The sequence below is a fragment of the Hyperoodon ampullatus genome (assembly GCF_949752795.1).
Source record: "Hyperoodon ampullatus genome assembly, chromosome: 5".
Lineage (NCBI taxonomy): Eukaryota > Metazoa > Chordata > Mammalia > Artiodactyla > Ziphiidae > Hyperoodon > Hyperoodon ampullatus.
In genome coordinates, this window is record NC_136918.1 from 27,213,724 (window position 1) to 27,228,719 (window position 14,996).

Genomic DNA, 14,996 nt, shown 5'->3' on the forward strand with positions numbered 1-14,996 from the left:
GTGTGTGTTTGCCAACATTCACAGAACCACATACTAAAAAGGTTGCCTTTCACTGTATGTATTCAATTTAAAAAACTGGGGGGTGGGGGAATGGCGAGAATAAAATTACCCTTTGCTGGAGGCAATACTTAAGAGCCCCCATATTACACATTGAACTAGATCTACTAAAAACTCGACATCAAAATTCTGCATTCTATCTTTCCCCAAGGCCACATACAAATTACTGCTCTGGCATCTCTTGCCAAACTTCTCCAAATTTTCCGAGCATCCAAGGCAGGAGTTCAGACCCTCTTTCTAGGGTCAGTGTGACTCCAGAAGTTACACATCTTCCTTCCTCACAAAATGCTCGCTGAGGCCACTGGCTGACCTGAGGCAATGCCAGCTGACGCCCTGACCCCGCTTCACGTCCTGAGACTCACCATCCTACCATTATCCATGAGAGCAACTTGATGCCCAAACCAGACCCCACAGATTCAGAAACCAGACGGAGACATGATTCCTGGGCATATGTGGCCATTGACTGAGACTGTAGGTGTCTTCAAAAAGAGCCAGCATTGACTGCAGACCTGAGCCACCTGGGTTTAAACCTCCTGTACAGCTGTGAGGCGCGGGCTGAGCAAACTCCCATAGCAGGAGCAGCAGCTGTTGTTATTTTAACTGTTTGGTTTGCACCTGCTCTCCTCACCAACAGAGACGTAGATGCAAGATTTGCCAGAGCTTTTACGTTTTTTTGCTGGTGCTAGTCTTCAATTCTTGATGAAAAACACAAATAAATGCAGAGGGAACTGCAATGAACACTTCCTGGTTGTTTTCTGATTTATGCAAAAAAAAAATTTTTTTTTACCTGTTTGGATTCCTAGCTGGCTGGTTCTGGAAGAAGCTGAGAGAAAATCTTGATCCCAGATGGGAGAGTTTTGACTATAAACTTCTTCTTCTAACATGGACAGAAACCTAGGCACGAGGGTAAAGGCAAGCATGAGGTCAAAACTAATGCATTACTAGAGGGACAAAAGCCCTGACCACCCACAGCAATCACATGAACACCAGCATCTCATCTTCAATTTAGAAATATGCTAGTCAATTATGACTCAAGTCATGATTTAGTTGGGCAGCCCTGGTATATTCTAATAACAGAATGCATTTCTACAGATGTATTCTCTTTGGGCTCTGCATAGATAGATACGAGCTAGACTACACAGAGCCTTACATCAGTGGAAATGCATTCCACCCAGTCCCCCTCAGGGAATCTCAGAACCAGATTCCAGCCCTCCACAGAGCGGTCACTGTCACCGTCATTTCCATCACAAAAGCCGCTATAGTATTTATGGAATCCTTACCATGTGTCTGCACTGTCCTAAGAACTTCTTTTTTTTTTTAATTAATCTTTATCAGAGTATAGTTGCTTTACAATGTTCTGTTAGTTTCTACTGTACAGCAAAATGAATCAGCTATACAAATACATATATCCCCTCTTTTTTGGATTTCCTTCCCATTTAGGTCACCACAGCGCATTAAGTAGAGTTCCCTGTGCTACACAGTATGTTCTCATTAGTTACCTATTTTATACATAGTATCAATAGTGTATATGTGTCAATCTCAATCTCCCAATTCCTCCCACCAGCCCCCCTTTTCCCCCTTGGTATCCAGATATTTGTTCTCTACTTCTGTGTCTCTATTTCTGCTTTGCAAGTAAGATCATCTATACCATTCTTCTAGATTCCACATATATGCGTTAATATACAGTATTTGTTTTTCTCTTTCTGAGTTACTTCACTCAGTATGACACTCTGTAGGTCCATCCATGACTCTACAAATGACCCAATTTCGTTCCTTTTCATGGCTGAGTAATATTCCATTGGATATATGTACCACATCTTCTTTATCTATTCCTCTGTTGATGGACATTTAGGTTGCTTCCATGTCCTGGCTATTGTAAACAGTACTTCTATGAACATTGGGGTGCATGTGTCTTTTTGAATTATGGTTTTCTCTGGGTAAGAACTTCTTATTGAATCTTCACATCAACCCAATGAGTTACGTACTTTATTTTTATTTATCACACACATACATAGCTCTTAGTATAGGACAGACACTGCTCTAAGTAGTTGGTGTATATTAACTCATTTGATCTTCCTAACAACCCTATGAGATAGGTTCCATTATTGTACCCATTTTACAGATGGAAAAACTCAGGGCACAGAGGGGCTCAATAACTGGTACAAAGTCCCACACCAGTAAATTGCAGGGCCAAGATCAGAACGTGTGATTAATTACTACGTTATATTTCCTGTCGTGTTATAAACAAACATCTCAAGTTTTGGGGGCCCACGGAAATCACCCGAATACCTTGGTAGGAGTATAGATACCCAAACCCCACCTATGCTTACTGAATTGGAGTCTGGGAGAATGGTCTGGGCAACTGATTTTTGACAAGTACCTTGGACAGTTCTTATGTGCCCCAAAATAGAAGAACTATGATTAAAATACCAACACAAATCTATACTTCTGGTACTGGAATGTCTTCCTGAAAGCCTCTTTTTAAGGCACATTAATTCTCATGGAGGGGTATAGAATAATGGCTAAGAGCTTGGGCTCTAACATCCAATTACCAAGCTCACCACTTATTATTTGTGTGACCTTGGAACAAGTTCTTAACCTCCCTCTTCCTTGGTTCCACTTTTATAAAATGGAAATATCAACAGTACCTCCTACAGAGGTGGTAGTGAGGAGTACACTAATGTCATGCTTCAAATGGTGATGACCCCTTAGGAAGTGCTCATTCATTCACTCAACGAACACTGAATGCCCACCACATGCCAGGTGCTGTGCCAGGTGCTGGAGGACAGAGGGAACACAACCTCGTCTTGCCCTCAAGAAGTTTACACTGCAATGATGTAATAAAGGTTAGCTAGTATATACGTCTACTATCCTGTCTCTGAAATTTTGAAATCCAAAAGCCCTTAAAAAAAGTATTTTCCCTAATCCATTTGGCAACAAAACATACGTAAGACTACTTATAGTCTTTATAATTATAAATGGATTTGCTTTGGGGGACCTGCCCCCACCCCTAAAGCTATGATAATGTATAGTCCATGTGTTATGTTACCTTTATAAAGTATAAAGGTGTCAAGTTACCTTAAAACTTGAACTGAGAAACATACCAAGTATGGACAACTGATCAAGGACCTACATTAACATCATCATCATCATCACAATTACTGAAAGTGCCACTAGTCTTCTCATGAATCAAATCCGGCAAGACTTTAGAAGGTCTCAGGGTGGGAGAGGTTGGGTTTTTGGAAGTGAAGACAGGTGGGGAAAGGTCCTGAGGGTCTTCTGACTTGCTGCTCATACTCAGAAGATTTAAGAATAAGGTACCATTTGCGTGAACGTCTACCTGCACTCAGTTGTGTAATTCATGGTTTACAGACATGACATGAGTCGCCTTTTGCCAAGCAAGCCACCACTAACTTATGCTTTAAAACACTTTAGTATGCTTCTTATCTAACACAGAAAGACTGACAGCAACAGGAGGTAAAATCCTTACTAAGATCACATTCTGACCTTGCTGACAAGAGGGAAGTTTCTCGATGCATTTCCCCCTTTTGCTAAGCAGACCCTGCCTTCACCTCACACAGCCCTCGAGATTTCCCCAACTGCCCTTTATCACAGAAGTAAATTTCCTCTCCTTTTCCAGGCTTCTTCTTTATCAGTAATTATATAATGGGAACACTTCACAAAGCCCTAAAGAGACTCACCAAAGAAGAATGCCATTAATAATTTAGGAAAATAATCATGTGTGTGTTATATAATATATATATATAATATACACATACATACATATATTTAGTTATTTCAATAAAATAAAGAACAGGCTCATCTAATGCTATGAGAAAACGCTTGTTTTATATACAGAGGATACAAAATTGTATGTAGAATAAAAGAACGCAGTACATGGAGAAAAAATTGAAATATCTAAAAGCACAAAAAGTATATCACAGTGGTAGGGTTATAGTGGTCTTTTGCTTCTTTGTTCTCTGTGAATCAAATTTTCATCAACATGTCCATTTATCACTTTTAGAACGAAATGCAGATACTAAAGTTTTTAAAAACAACTGTGTAAATAGGTGGATGGGGGTGGCATCGGGGAAAGGCACACGTTAAAGCCAAGCAGAAGAAAGGGCAACATATGAAGAGCAGGAAGATAAGGATGTAAGCTCTGAAGATGCATCTGAGAATCACGGCAACCTCACCAGGTGTGAGAAGCGGTCTGCAGCCCTCACCTTGAGCTGGTGCCCAAGATCCAAATGGCACCTCCGGCTTCAATATGAGATTCTGCCGCCAAATCCGCAGGTATAAATCCCTAACAGCCTCAAATGTTGTCAGATTCAATGAAAAGGGATTTAAAAGGAGAAGTGGGTGGTAGTTTTACCCTACCATTAGTAACAGAGATAAAAGGAAAGCAACGTTGATTTTTCAGCTGAACAGCATAAGCAGGCCAGAACTATGGGCTGAACGAACAAAACACTATAATTAGCAAATACCTGCAAGAAGCAAAATGAGTTTGCTATGGGAAAAATAAAATTGCTACTATGCAAGGTAATTAAAATGTCTCTTTAAGCACCACAAAAGGTGTGAGGGGGGAGGGGAGAGGGGTCCTCTTTGTCCCTTGGCTTAGAGACAGAACGACTACTATAATCTGAACACATGAAACGCTACTTATGTGGCAAATGTAATAGAGAAATAAGAAAACTGCTTTAATCCCTATGGAAAGAAGCTTAGAACAGTTAAAAGGCAGCCACTGAAATACATGAGCTCGCCCAGAGTTCATTACCCATTGAGGGGCAACATTCAAACTGCAGTTTAAGTGCTTCTGAACCTTCCTCCCTGGAGGATACCAAAGGGTCCATGTCCTGCCTCAGTCTCGTGTGCTGGTTGCCTTCAGGAGATACTGAAAATCAGGTGGCTAGGACTTATGTTCAAATATTGGACGTTCAGCTAAAGCTCATTAGAATTATCCTCTACCTAACGTTTGAGATTCGTGTTAAACTGCAAAAAAAAAAATTGTTCAGTCCATTTTCATCAGAAAACCATTTTTGTTGTTGTTTGTTTTGGGCCTCACTTATTTTTAAAAATTAAAAATATCATCTTAAAAAAAAAACAAAACAAAACTATCATCTTTCCTGAGATACAAATTGGGTAAACCAGAAATAGTAATAACAATAAAAATCCAGTTTCTCAGATAAAACAGGATTTCATCAATCTTTGCTCAAAGACTATAATGGCTCCTCTCTGAAACTCTGCTATCTTGCAGTTCTCCATGGCAGAACTCTATCAGACCTAGAATGCCTTTTCAAATGATACCTTCCACCCCGCAAACCAGTGCTACTCCAGGCAGAATGAACTGCCTCCTTCCTGTCTTGCTGTCACTGCTCCATGACAAGTCATCACCTGCACCCCCAGCCTCTCACCAGCACCCAGCCTCTTAGCTTAAATTTTGGGTTCTTCGCACTGAAAATTCATTTCCAAGGCCAATGGTGTGGCACTGCAACTTCCTATCCCTTTGACACGTTTCATGTATTTGAAAAACATTTAAATGATTATTCACATGTTGGAGTTCTGGCAGGTGCGAGAAGCAAGGTGCACAAGAGCATGCACATTCTACAAGAAACTGAGTACACAGGCACAAAGATCATTCTGAAGGAGGCCTCTCTATTCCCGGCCGGCCCCGCTCTTGGGGTCTAGTTCACTCTAGCTGAGATGGGACTGATCCGCCAATCTTAGCAAGGGCTGGATGGGACTGCCCTGGAGGTCCAGTGGTTAAGACTCCGTGCTTCCAATGCAAGGGGCGCAGGTTCAATATCTGGTCGGGGAACTAAGATCCCACATGCCGCATGGTGGGCCAAAAAATTAAAAAAAGGAAATGGCTGGAGACGTGGGATGGAAGAAACAGCCACCTGACTTCTCCTGCACCACTTCTGGGAAGATGGAAATGGCTTCTGCACCACCTTTCCCACCCACCCCCACTAGCATCCTGGCAGTTGAATATACAAAACAAAGCATCCCCCCTGCCCCATGAGACTCAGGTGGGATGAGGCAAGGCTGAGAGAGCAGTGGCACAGAGTCAAGCTCATCTCACATGGGATGGAAAGTACCCATGGAGGCTCCCAGAGGGAGCTGAGAAAGATGGGGTCCCGCTTTCCCACCCCTCCTGATTGTGTCACTGAGGCAGGCTTTGCTGTGTATCCATCAGTCTTAAGCCCTTGCATCAAAGACCCACAGAAGCACTCCCTTACTTTGGGAAATGGGTGAGGATTAGAGTCCGTTTCTCGAGCGGCAGTTTGTCTTTTTCCTGCCTCGCCTGTTCCAGGAGCTGTCGTCTCATCACGGTGAAGACGGAGCGGAGCAAGGTTCTCCCGAACACCTGGGCGGTCTCGTACCGAGGCAGACTGTCACAGAACTGGGGCACGTTGCAATAACACAGCCACCTGCAACCAGAGGAGAGCACGCCATCAGTATCCCTTAAGCCCCAGACCATGTGGAACACCCAAGGACAGCTACTCTGTATCATCAACCTGAGCAGGAGAAACCAGGTCTGCAGTGACAAGCAGAAGTATCACCACCAGCTAGTAAAACGTGGGAATTAGGTTAGCTCACCCTGCCATAGCCACTTGGGTCCAATTCTACTAGAATCATTCCATTCTGCAGCATCCTTTAAATAGGAGGAGGAATTAAAGGGGAAACCGAGGAAGTCCCTCTTGCAGAAGACTCAGAACTCCCCCATCTAATCCTCTAAGTAAAATTTAAGGCTTCTTTAAAATGCCTACGCAGCATTCACATACCTCCACAGCTTTGGTGGGAAGATAAAGATCTTCAAGACTGTTCAAAACTCAGTGAAAACGCAGGAAGTAATGAGCTTCCACCATCTGTTGCTTAGGTACGTTTTCAATGACTCAGACTCAAAGTCAAAAATGCATTTCAGCGTTGCACAGGGCTGGAGGAGTTCCCGGGGCTCAGAGGGAAACCAGGGCTTTCCTGAAACCTGATCACAGTTCTGGGGCACACGGGCTATGTAGAGCATATGATTTAGAAAGCTCGTTCAGCCAAGAGAAGCTAGAAAATGAGCGTCCATCCACAACGGACCCACCTTCTCCAGGGTCTCCCGGAGATGCAAGCCCTGAAATTCCCAGCAACATGGGCACACAGTGGGGCACAGAGGGCAGCAGAGACCAAGGTCAAGGGTCGAGGCTTCATTGCCCGGGTCCCGCTCCTTGGTAGCAGATCCAAACATCCTCTTCCAGGACAGGACTGCTTTCCCCAAATAAAACCCTCTCCTCCCTGCGTGCCTTCCTGATCTTGTTTAAGATGGGGGGCCGTGCTCCGATGCACCCAAACTGCTGAAGGATGCCCCAATGAACTGTCAGCCCCTCAATAAAGAGTGAAGCAAGATTCACTTACTCATGCTTCTTGACTTATTTTTTATCTTATTCTGTATTACTTCTTAGTTCTCCTGTGTATGGGGTGGGACTGTTTCATCTTTGGGGAAGAAACCTTTCATTAGTGTTAGTTCATCTACCTAGATTCAAAATTAACCTTAAAACCCTGCTACTATTTCTGTTCTCCTCTCAACTCTTCTGTCCTAATAATTCACACCCAAATGTCATTTTATGACACAATACCCAGATGGGCATCTTAAGGGCTGCACTGTATCTTGTCAAGTCAGAAACAGTGACCTTGGGAGCAGAAAAAGCAAGGAGGTTCACTGATTTTGTAATTCATAAGGCACTTCATAAAGAAATTCATCACCTTCAAAGACAATCTTTGCTGGAAGTTAGCCTGTGGCCACTAAATGAAGTTAAAATATTTGGAGTTGAAGGGAGGCCAGCTCCCAGGGAACTAATTATGAAACTACAAATGTAATCACAAGCCATAATTATCAGTTCAATTTCATGAGACTTAGGCTATCATAAGATTGTTTATAAATGTTAATAATATTAAAAGTATGTCCAATCTGCTGCAATGGAAGATATATAAGGATTTAAGGATTTAGACCAGTACTGTCCAATAAAGCCTCTATGATGATGAGACTGTGGTATACCTGTGCTGATACAGTAGCCACCAGCCACGTGTAACTACTCAGCACTTGTACAAATGAAGAGCTTAATTTTTTTTCTTTCTTCTTCTTTTTTTTTTTATTGAAGTACAGTTGGGTTACAATGTTATATTAGTTTCAGATGCAAAGTGATTCAGTTTTATATATACACATATGTGTATATACATACATGTGAATATATAATTCTTTTTCAGATTCTTTTCCCTTATAGGTTATTACAAAATATTGAATATAGTTCCCTGTGCTATACAGTAGGACTTTGTTATTTATCTGTTTTATATATAGTAGTGTGTATATGTTAATCCCAAACTCCTAATTTATCCCTCCCACTCCTTTCCCCTTTGGTAACCATAAGTTTGTTTTCTTGAAGAGCTTAATTTTTTTTTAAATGAATTTATTTATTTAATTTTTGGCTGCGTTGGGTCTTCATTGTTGTGTGCGGGCTTTCTCTATTTGCGGCAAGAGGGGGCTACTCTTTGCTGTGGTGCAAAAGCTTCTCATTGTAGTGGCTTCTCTTGTTGCGGAGCACGGGCTCTAGGCACACAGGCTTCAGTAGTCATGGCACACAGGCTCAGTAGTTGTGGCTTGCGGGCTCTAGAGCGCAGGCTCAGTAGTTGTGGCACATGGGCTTAGTTGCTCCGCGGCATGTGGGGTCTTCCCAGACCAGGGCTCAAACCCTGTGTCCCCTGCATTGGCAGGCGGATTATTAACCACTGCGCCACCAGGGAAGTCCTGAAGACCTTAATTTTTAATGTAACTTAATTTTAATCAATTTAACATTTACTTTCAACCAACAAGGGCCTACTGTAGAGCACAGGGAACTAGCCTATGATAAACCATAATGGAAAAGAATCTGAAAAAGAATAAATTTATATACATCAATATATCTGAATCACTCTGCTGTACACCTGAAACTAACACACCATTGTAAATCAACTATACTGAAATTTAAAAATACATAAAGGAAAAAATTAAAATAAAGTAAATAAAATTTACTTTCAAATGGAAATGCTGTGAAATATTTTTCCATTAAACAAAACTTTACTGTTTTGGTAGAACCCCATTTATCTTTAACCACTTACAATTTAGTGAATGAATTAAAATGTGCTTTAAGGGGCTTCCCTGGTGGTGCAGTGGTTGAGAGTCCGCCTGCCGATGCAGGGGACACGGGTTCATGCCCCGGTCGGGGAAGATCCCACGTACCGCAGAGCGGGTGGGCCCGTGAGCCATGGCCGCTGAGCCTGTGCATCCGGAGCCTGTGCTCCGCAATGGGAGAGGCCACAGCAGTGAGAGGCCCGCGTACCACCAAAAAAAAAAAAAAAAAAATGTGCTTTAAGTATAAAACACACACTGGATTTGGAAGACTTAGTACCAAAAATACAAAAGTAAAATACATCATTAATAATTGTTCATACTGATTCCATGGTGAAGTGATAATATTTTTATATATTGGGTGAATAAAACATTATTAAAATTAATGTCCTGTGTTTATTTTTTTAAATGTAGCTATGAGGAAATGTTAAATCACATATGCGGCTCACTTTTGTGGATCATATTATATTCTATTTGGCAGTGCTGATTTTGTGTCTAAAAGAGCATTTCCATCTATAGGGGTCACAGATGTCGGAGACCCTACTTAAAGACAGATGCTCTTTCTGCTATGGCAATGACAGGTTATAAATACTATCATAAAATCATAAAATGTTGTCCCAAAGTGCTTAATAGGTCATTCACTCTCCCCAGAGTAGAGGAAGGCAGCATAGATTATTATCTAGTAAAAATTTTCAAATAATAGGTTGCCATTCATTTCCTCTGAGAATCATTTTTATAGACTTCAGTTTACTTTGTAATTTAGTTTTGTTTTTACTTGCAAGACTAATCTTATTTTATAAATCTGTAAGGGCACAGTATGAAAAGACAGGAGATGAGTCAGCGTGTGGTGTTTCAGGGACTGCTCTAGTAAATGACACAGTCCAGGTGTGTGGTGAGACAGAAAGAAGGAACCGGGAATGAATGTGTGCCTTGTCACTGCTCACACGCTCCCCCAAAGACTAACCTGGAGAAAAGATTATACCTAAACGACTGGTTTCAGGTCTTCTCCAAAGAAGTGAAAGGACAGCTCAGGGATCTTTGTACGCCTAACGGTGACGGCATGGGCGTGCAGTTGACTGATGGTTCAAACAACTGTCTCTGACTTCTTAACGGCATCATGGTGATTTGCAACCACCTTGCTTTCTTTAAAACGTGAATAGAATTGGAGAACTTGACTGCAGAAGACCATGTCATCCTACTTACTTGCTGGACTGAAAATCCTAAGGTTTTCAGGAATTAAGTGACCTCTCCCAGTTCTCCCAAACTAAAGGCTAGTTACTTTTAGAGACCAGACTAGAAGCTAGGTCTCCCGAGCACCAATCCACTGTTCTTTCCACGCTCTGTGATAAATACTGCCTAGATTTACACACCTAATTATGAATGCCCAGGAAGCATGGTGACAGGCTATACCTCATACAGCAGTAGTTATATACAACTGTTTCACCAAAATCAATTTAGTTATATCTAACTTGCTCAGTATTCTTACAATGCATCTCCCCTGTACAGGCATGACCTCTAATTTTGAGAAGGTCTGCACAACTGAGAATCTAAGGCTAATTATTTGCCACTTTCCTTTAGCATATTCTGTTGGTCAGATGTATTGTAAGAAGCCGTATTCCTTTGACACTTTATTTTCCAGTTATTTCCTCGTGAAATTATATTAGCACACCATTATGGAATTCAGGGAATTTCAAAATATTTATCCAGATTTTTTTCCAACACCACAGTGATTTATGGGGGACATATAAAAGTATATTTAATATATACTTATATAAATTATTAAGGTTAAGTATATTAACATTAATATACCAGATATTTTTAACATATAAAATATTTACGTTTTCCCTTAAGTCAGAACAGAGAGGATAAGTAATTTAAGCAGTTCTACTGTTCAGTCTGCATTTAATTTTTTATTGGCTAGATCCTCACAGGTTAGCTTTGTGAGGAACATAATCGTTTTCTGGGTCTATTCTCTTCCACGGAGAATCCTGTTTCTCCCCATCTTCATGCTGATGTGCACTCCACGAGTTTCCCGCCCCTCGGTCCTAATGGCTACAACTGCTGTAAATTACATGCTGAACTAACAGTCCAGCTCCTGAGGTTCACTGACACGTCACGTGGTGCCTGAGGCTGTAACAGGACCTATTTTGGAGAAGATGGTATCAGTGAGACACCATGCCGCAGCGGCGTGTGGTTTTTTAAATTCCCACGTGGTCGAAACAAGCCTCGCTTCTGATAATGTTCACAGGTTGTTCCTCTCTGCTTCCCTCTCTTCCTCAACACGGCGGTGGTGGGGAAGCCCGGGGTTGGGGGGGTGGGGGGGTGGGAGGCACATTTACCTTCATTCCCTTATTTATTATTTACAGAGGCTCCTGATCTCCGTCCCGCCTAGAAATCGGCAGGTTGCAGGACAGGCTCACTCGAAACCCTCACCGCTTCCCTTCTCCACGTCGGACTCCACCCTTCCGCCCTCGGCTGGGGCGAGGAGGCGGGGCCCGCCAGGACCCTGCGCCTGTCTCTCGGCGCCTTTTCTAAAGTGACCCTCAAATCGCTACCCTCGCATCCCACTGCACACACTCCAGCTGAAGAGTCGCGCGCTGGCAGTGACTGAGTTTTGGAGGGCGTGTGTCGGGGGGAAAGCATGACTAGCATCTTCCCAGCGCCTGTGCTGTGCGCCAGACGCCATGCACGGGCCACCTCAGGGGACACACAACAGCCATGGGACCGGGCAGAGGAAGAAACAGAAGGTCCAGGAGGCGAGGTGAGAGCTCTAACACACACCCAGAACTGGGGAGGGATGGAGCCATGGTTCAAACCCATCGCTCATTCCAGAACTCGACTTATATTTTTTACGACTCCTTGAGTATTCATAAGTGCTGCCCATTTCTTGGTAATTCCCAAGTGCTACACAGTATTTTTATTCTGTTTTCTAAAATACAGCATTAAATCCCGTGCTGCTTCACAATTAATTCTCCTTCTTGATGAAACAATTTTTCCTCTCTTAAGGGCGGCATATATTGGGAATTCCCTGGCGGTCCAGTGGTTAGAACTCCATGCTGCCACTGCAGGGGTCACGGGTTCAATCCCTGTTCAGGGAACTAAGATCCCACAAGCTGGCACGACCAAAGGAAAAAAAAAAAAACAAAGACAGACCAAAAAACGACAAAAACAAACAAAAAGGCAAATATTTTCAGGAGTTTGGCTTTCACAGATATTCAGCTTTGTCAGTCGTTCACAGATGGAGTTAAAAGACACATATTTTTGAGCGTTCTATTATCTCAACTCATTATAAACAGGAGTAACAATACTATAGGAACTACTGTTAATATAAAACTCTGAAATGAAGGTGTGAAAATGAAGACATAATTTAAAAAGCTGATTTTGAAGAAATCTGTAAATCTTTACAATTATTAAGATAAAATACTTCATAACTCAAATTGTATATATTGTAAAAGGGAAGAAAAGAGGGAAAGGGGGTTTTACTCATGAAATCAGGTCAGTGGTCAGAGAGAAAAGCTATCTTCAACTACACCCATTCCTCTTTGTCATCCGCTGTTACAGAAAATAACCTGGGTACAAGTGGTCTTTACAAGCTGTTGAAAAACACTGCCTATTTTAAATTGGGGTGGGGGGGAACCCTGAAGCAAGCCTGATGTGCCTATAAAATACAAATGGGAAAAGTTATAAAAAAGGTGAACAGAATGGATAATACAAGTCGCTGTCTTACTTAAATAAAAATAAATGTAAATCATTCTATTTTGTAGGGCCCATGTTTATGACTCTTAAGTCAATTCTATTATTCTGCAAGTCATAAGTAATAAAAATAAATTCCCACTTTAGAAAAATGTGTAATTCTTGGATGTGTAATCCAAGAATATATTTGATGTCCACCAATAGGGACATGATTAGGTAAATTACAGTACATCAATTCAACAGACTATAATACAACCAGTAAAATGTCTGAATGGGGGACAAAAAGGATGCAAATTTTGTATTTTCTTTCATTCTAACAAATGTAAAGTATCTATTTAAAGGGACAATGACTGTAAGACAATATGTATAATGATACTATTTATACCATGCTGCTGGGACTATGGTGATCTTTCCTTCTTTAAAAAAAAATTTTAACACTATTATATTCACCGTCATTGCTTATTTTTTTTAATCGTGTCTCTATATAATAATTACAGAGTCAGTATAATTATCTAGATCAGCAGTGCTCGATAGAAATACCATGCAAGCCACACATGTAAATGTAAGCCACACGTTTAAATTTCCCAGTAACTCACATTAAAAAAGTAAAAAGAAACAGGTGAATATTAAACTATTAATGAAATACTTGACATTCTTTTTTCTTTTTTTATACAATCTTAGAAATCTCCATTCATGCCAGCCACACTTCAAGGGCTCAATGACCACATGTGGTTGGCAACTATCGAATTGAATAGTTCAGGTCTAGATGATTTGGATCCCTCACCCTCCAAAACATCATGCTATTAATGAAGAGTAGGAATCTGGGGAGTTAAATTAAACCTTCTCTCTAACTGATGGATCCCGTGATAACTGGGCAACCCTCTGCTTGCAGAGGCAGGTAGCAATGTTATGTCTGCAATGTACTTTATGGGACAAAGAAGAAGAACTGGCCATCTGCTTACCTTGTATAGTTCTCCTTGTATCCAGAAATATCATCGTTGGGAGATCGCAGTCTTCGTTGAGATGGAGCCTCCAGATGCCAATAGTTGATGCGGTTCAGGAACATTTTTGCCAACTCAACTATTGTTTGCCTTTCTTTGGATGGCAGGTGACTAAATTTGTACTGTACAAAGTTATTCACACCCTTAAAAGGAGGAAAGGCAATTTATTCACGCAGCTGTGCAATCCTGAACACTCACATAGTCAGCCCCGCTGGTGGTCATTAGCAAAAGAAAAGACATTTCTCTATTCACAAAAACCTCTTCCTTTTCCCTGTTAGAAAACAGGAATGCCCAGAAGGAATCATGCCTCAGATCACAGTCTATGAAAAGTGACAAGACACAGAGGCTGTGAGTTGCAATTCTATGCCTGCTGCAATCGTGATGTGCTAAAGAAAAATTCAAAATCACGGACCAAAAAAGTCAAAACCCCATAAACAATAAAATATGGCTATTGTGCAGCATAACTCTTGCTGTACTGTCAACACAGTAGCTCACATATAATGAGATTCTTAGATAAATATAATGTTTTTACATTCATAAAATTTTAATTTTTGAACTAAACCACCAGAATTTGAACTTTTACTATCACTCTTTCGGTTTTAGTAAACCTACCAAAAGAAAATTCTTATTCAAAATTATGGCCTTTTAAAATAATCTGTGGATTTGTGGATTAATTTAATCTTTCTTCAGAACACTCCCATCTAATTTAATTTCAAATAAAGGAACAATGAATTCTTATTTCGTAGGGATTGAAGACATTTTTTCTATGAAAAACTGACTGATAAAATACATTTATTTGTTTCTGATATCATGTCTTCTGTAATTATTCTCATCAAGAAATTCAGACCAGAGTATCTGAGATTTACTTAGGCGAACAATGATGGGCCAAAAAATTGATACTGATGAGAGATCCTGACAACACCTAATAGAAAAGGTCTATACATATCAACAGATTCCCCAAGTAAATCTCGGCTTCTTTGCAGGAATCATAATGTACCAGGAAGCCAATTTCTGGAAACAAAATCTCATTTCTTTTCTGTGCTTTTTACTTGACTTACAATGTTTTTCACATTGCTCCTGAATTCCCTCGCCTCAAT

The 14,996-nt window shown here is 41.1% G+C and overlaps 1 protein-coding gene across 1 annotated transcript in view; it reads right to left on the minus strand.

Moving 5' to 3' along the window:
• The window catches only part of KAT2B (lysine acetyltransferase 2B), a gene marked incomplete at both ends in the record, with an annotated part of 102,549 nt that overhangs the window by 31,548 nt on the left and 56,005 nt on the right, over window positions 1–14,996 (minus strand). Inside the window, 3 exons of the mRNA XM_079705371.1 lie at window positions 845–951; window positions 6,297–6,488; window positions 13,861–14,042. Of these exons, the coding sequence (XP_079561497.1) occupies window positions 845–951; window positions 6,297–6,488; window positions 13,861–14,042 (481 nt within the window). The remainder of the gene's footprint in view (window positions 1–844; window positions 952–6,296; window positions 6,489–13,860; window positions 14,043–14,996) is intronic.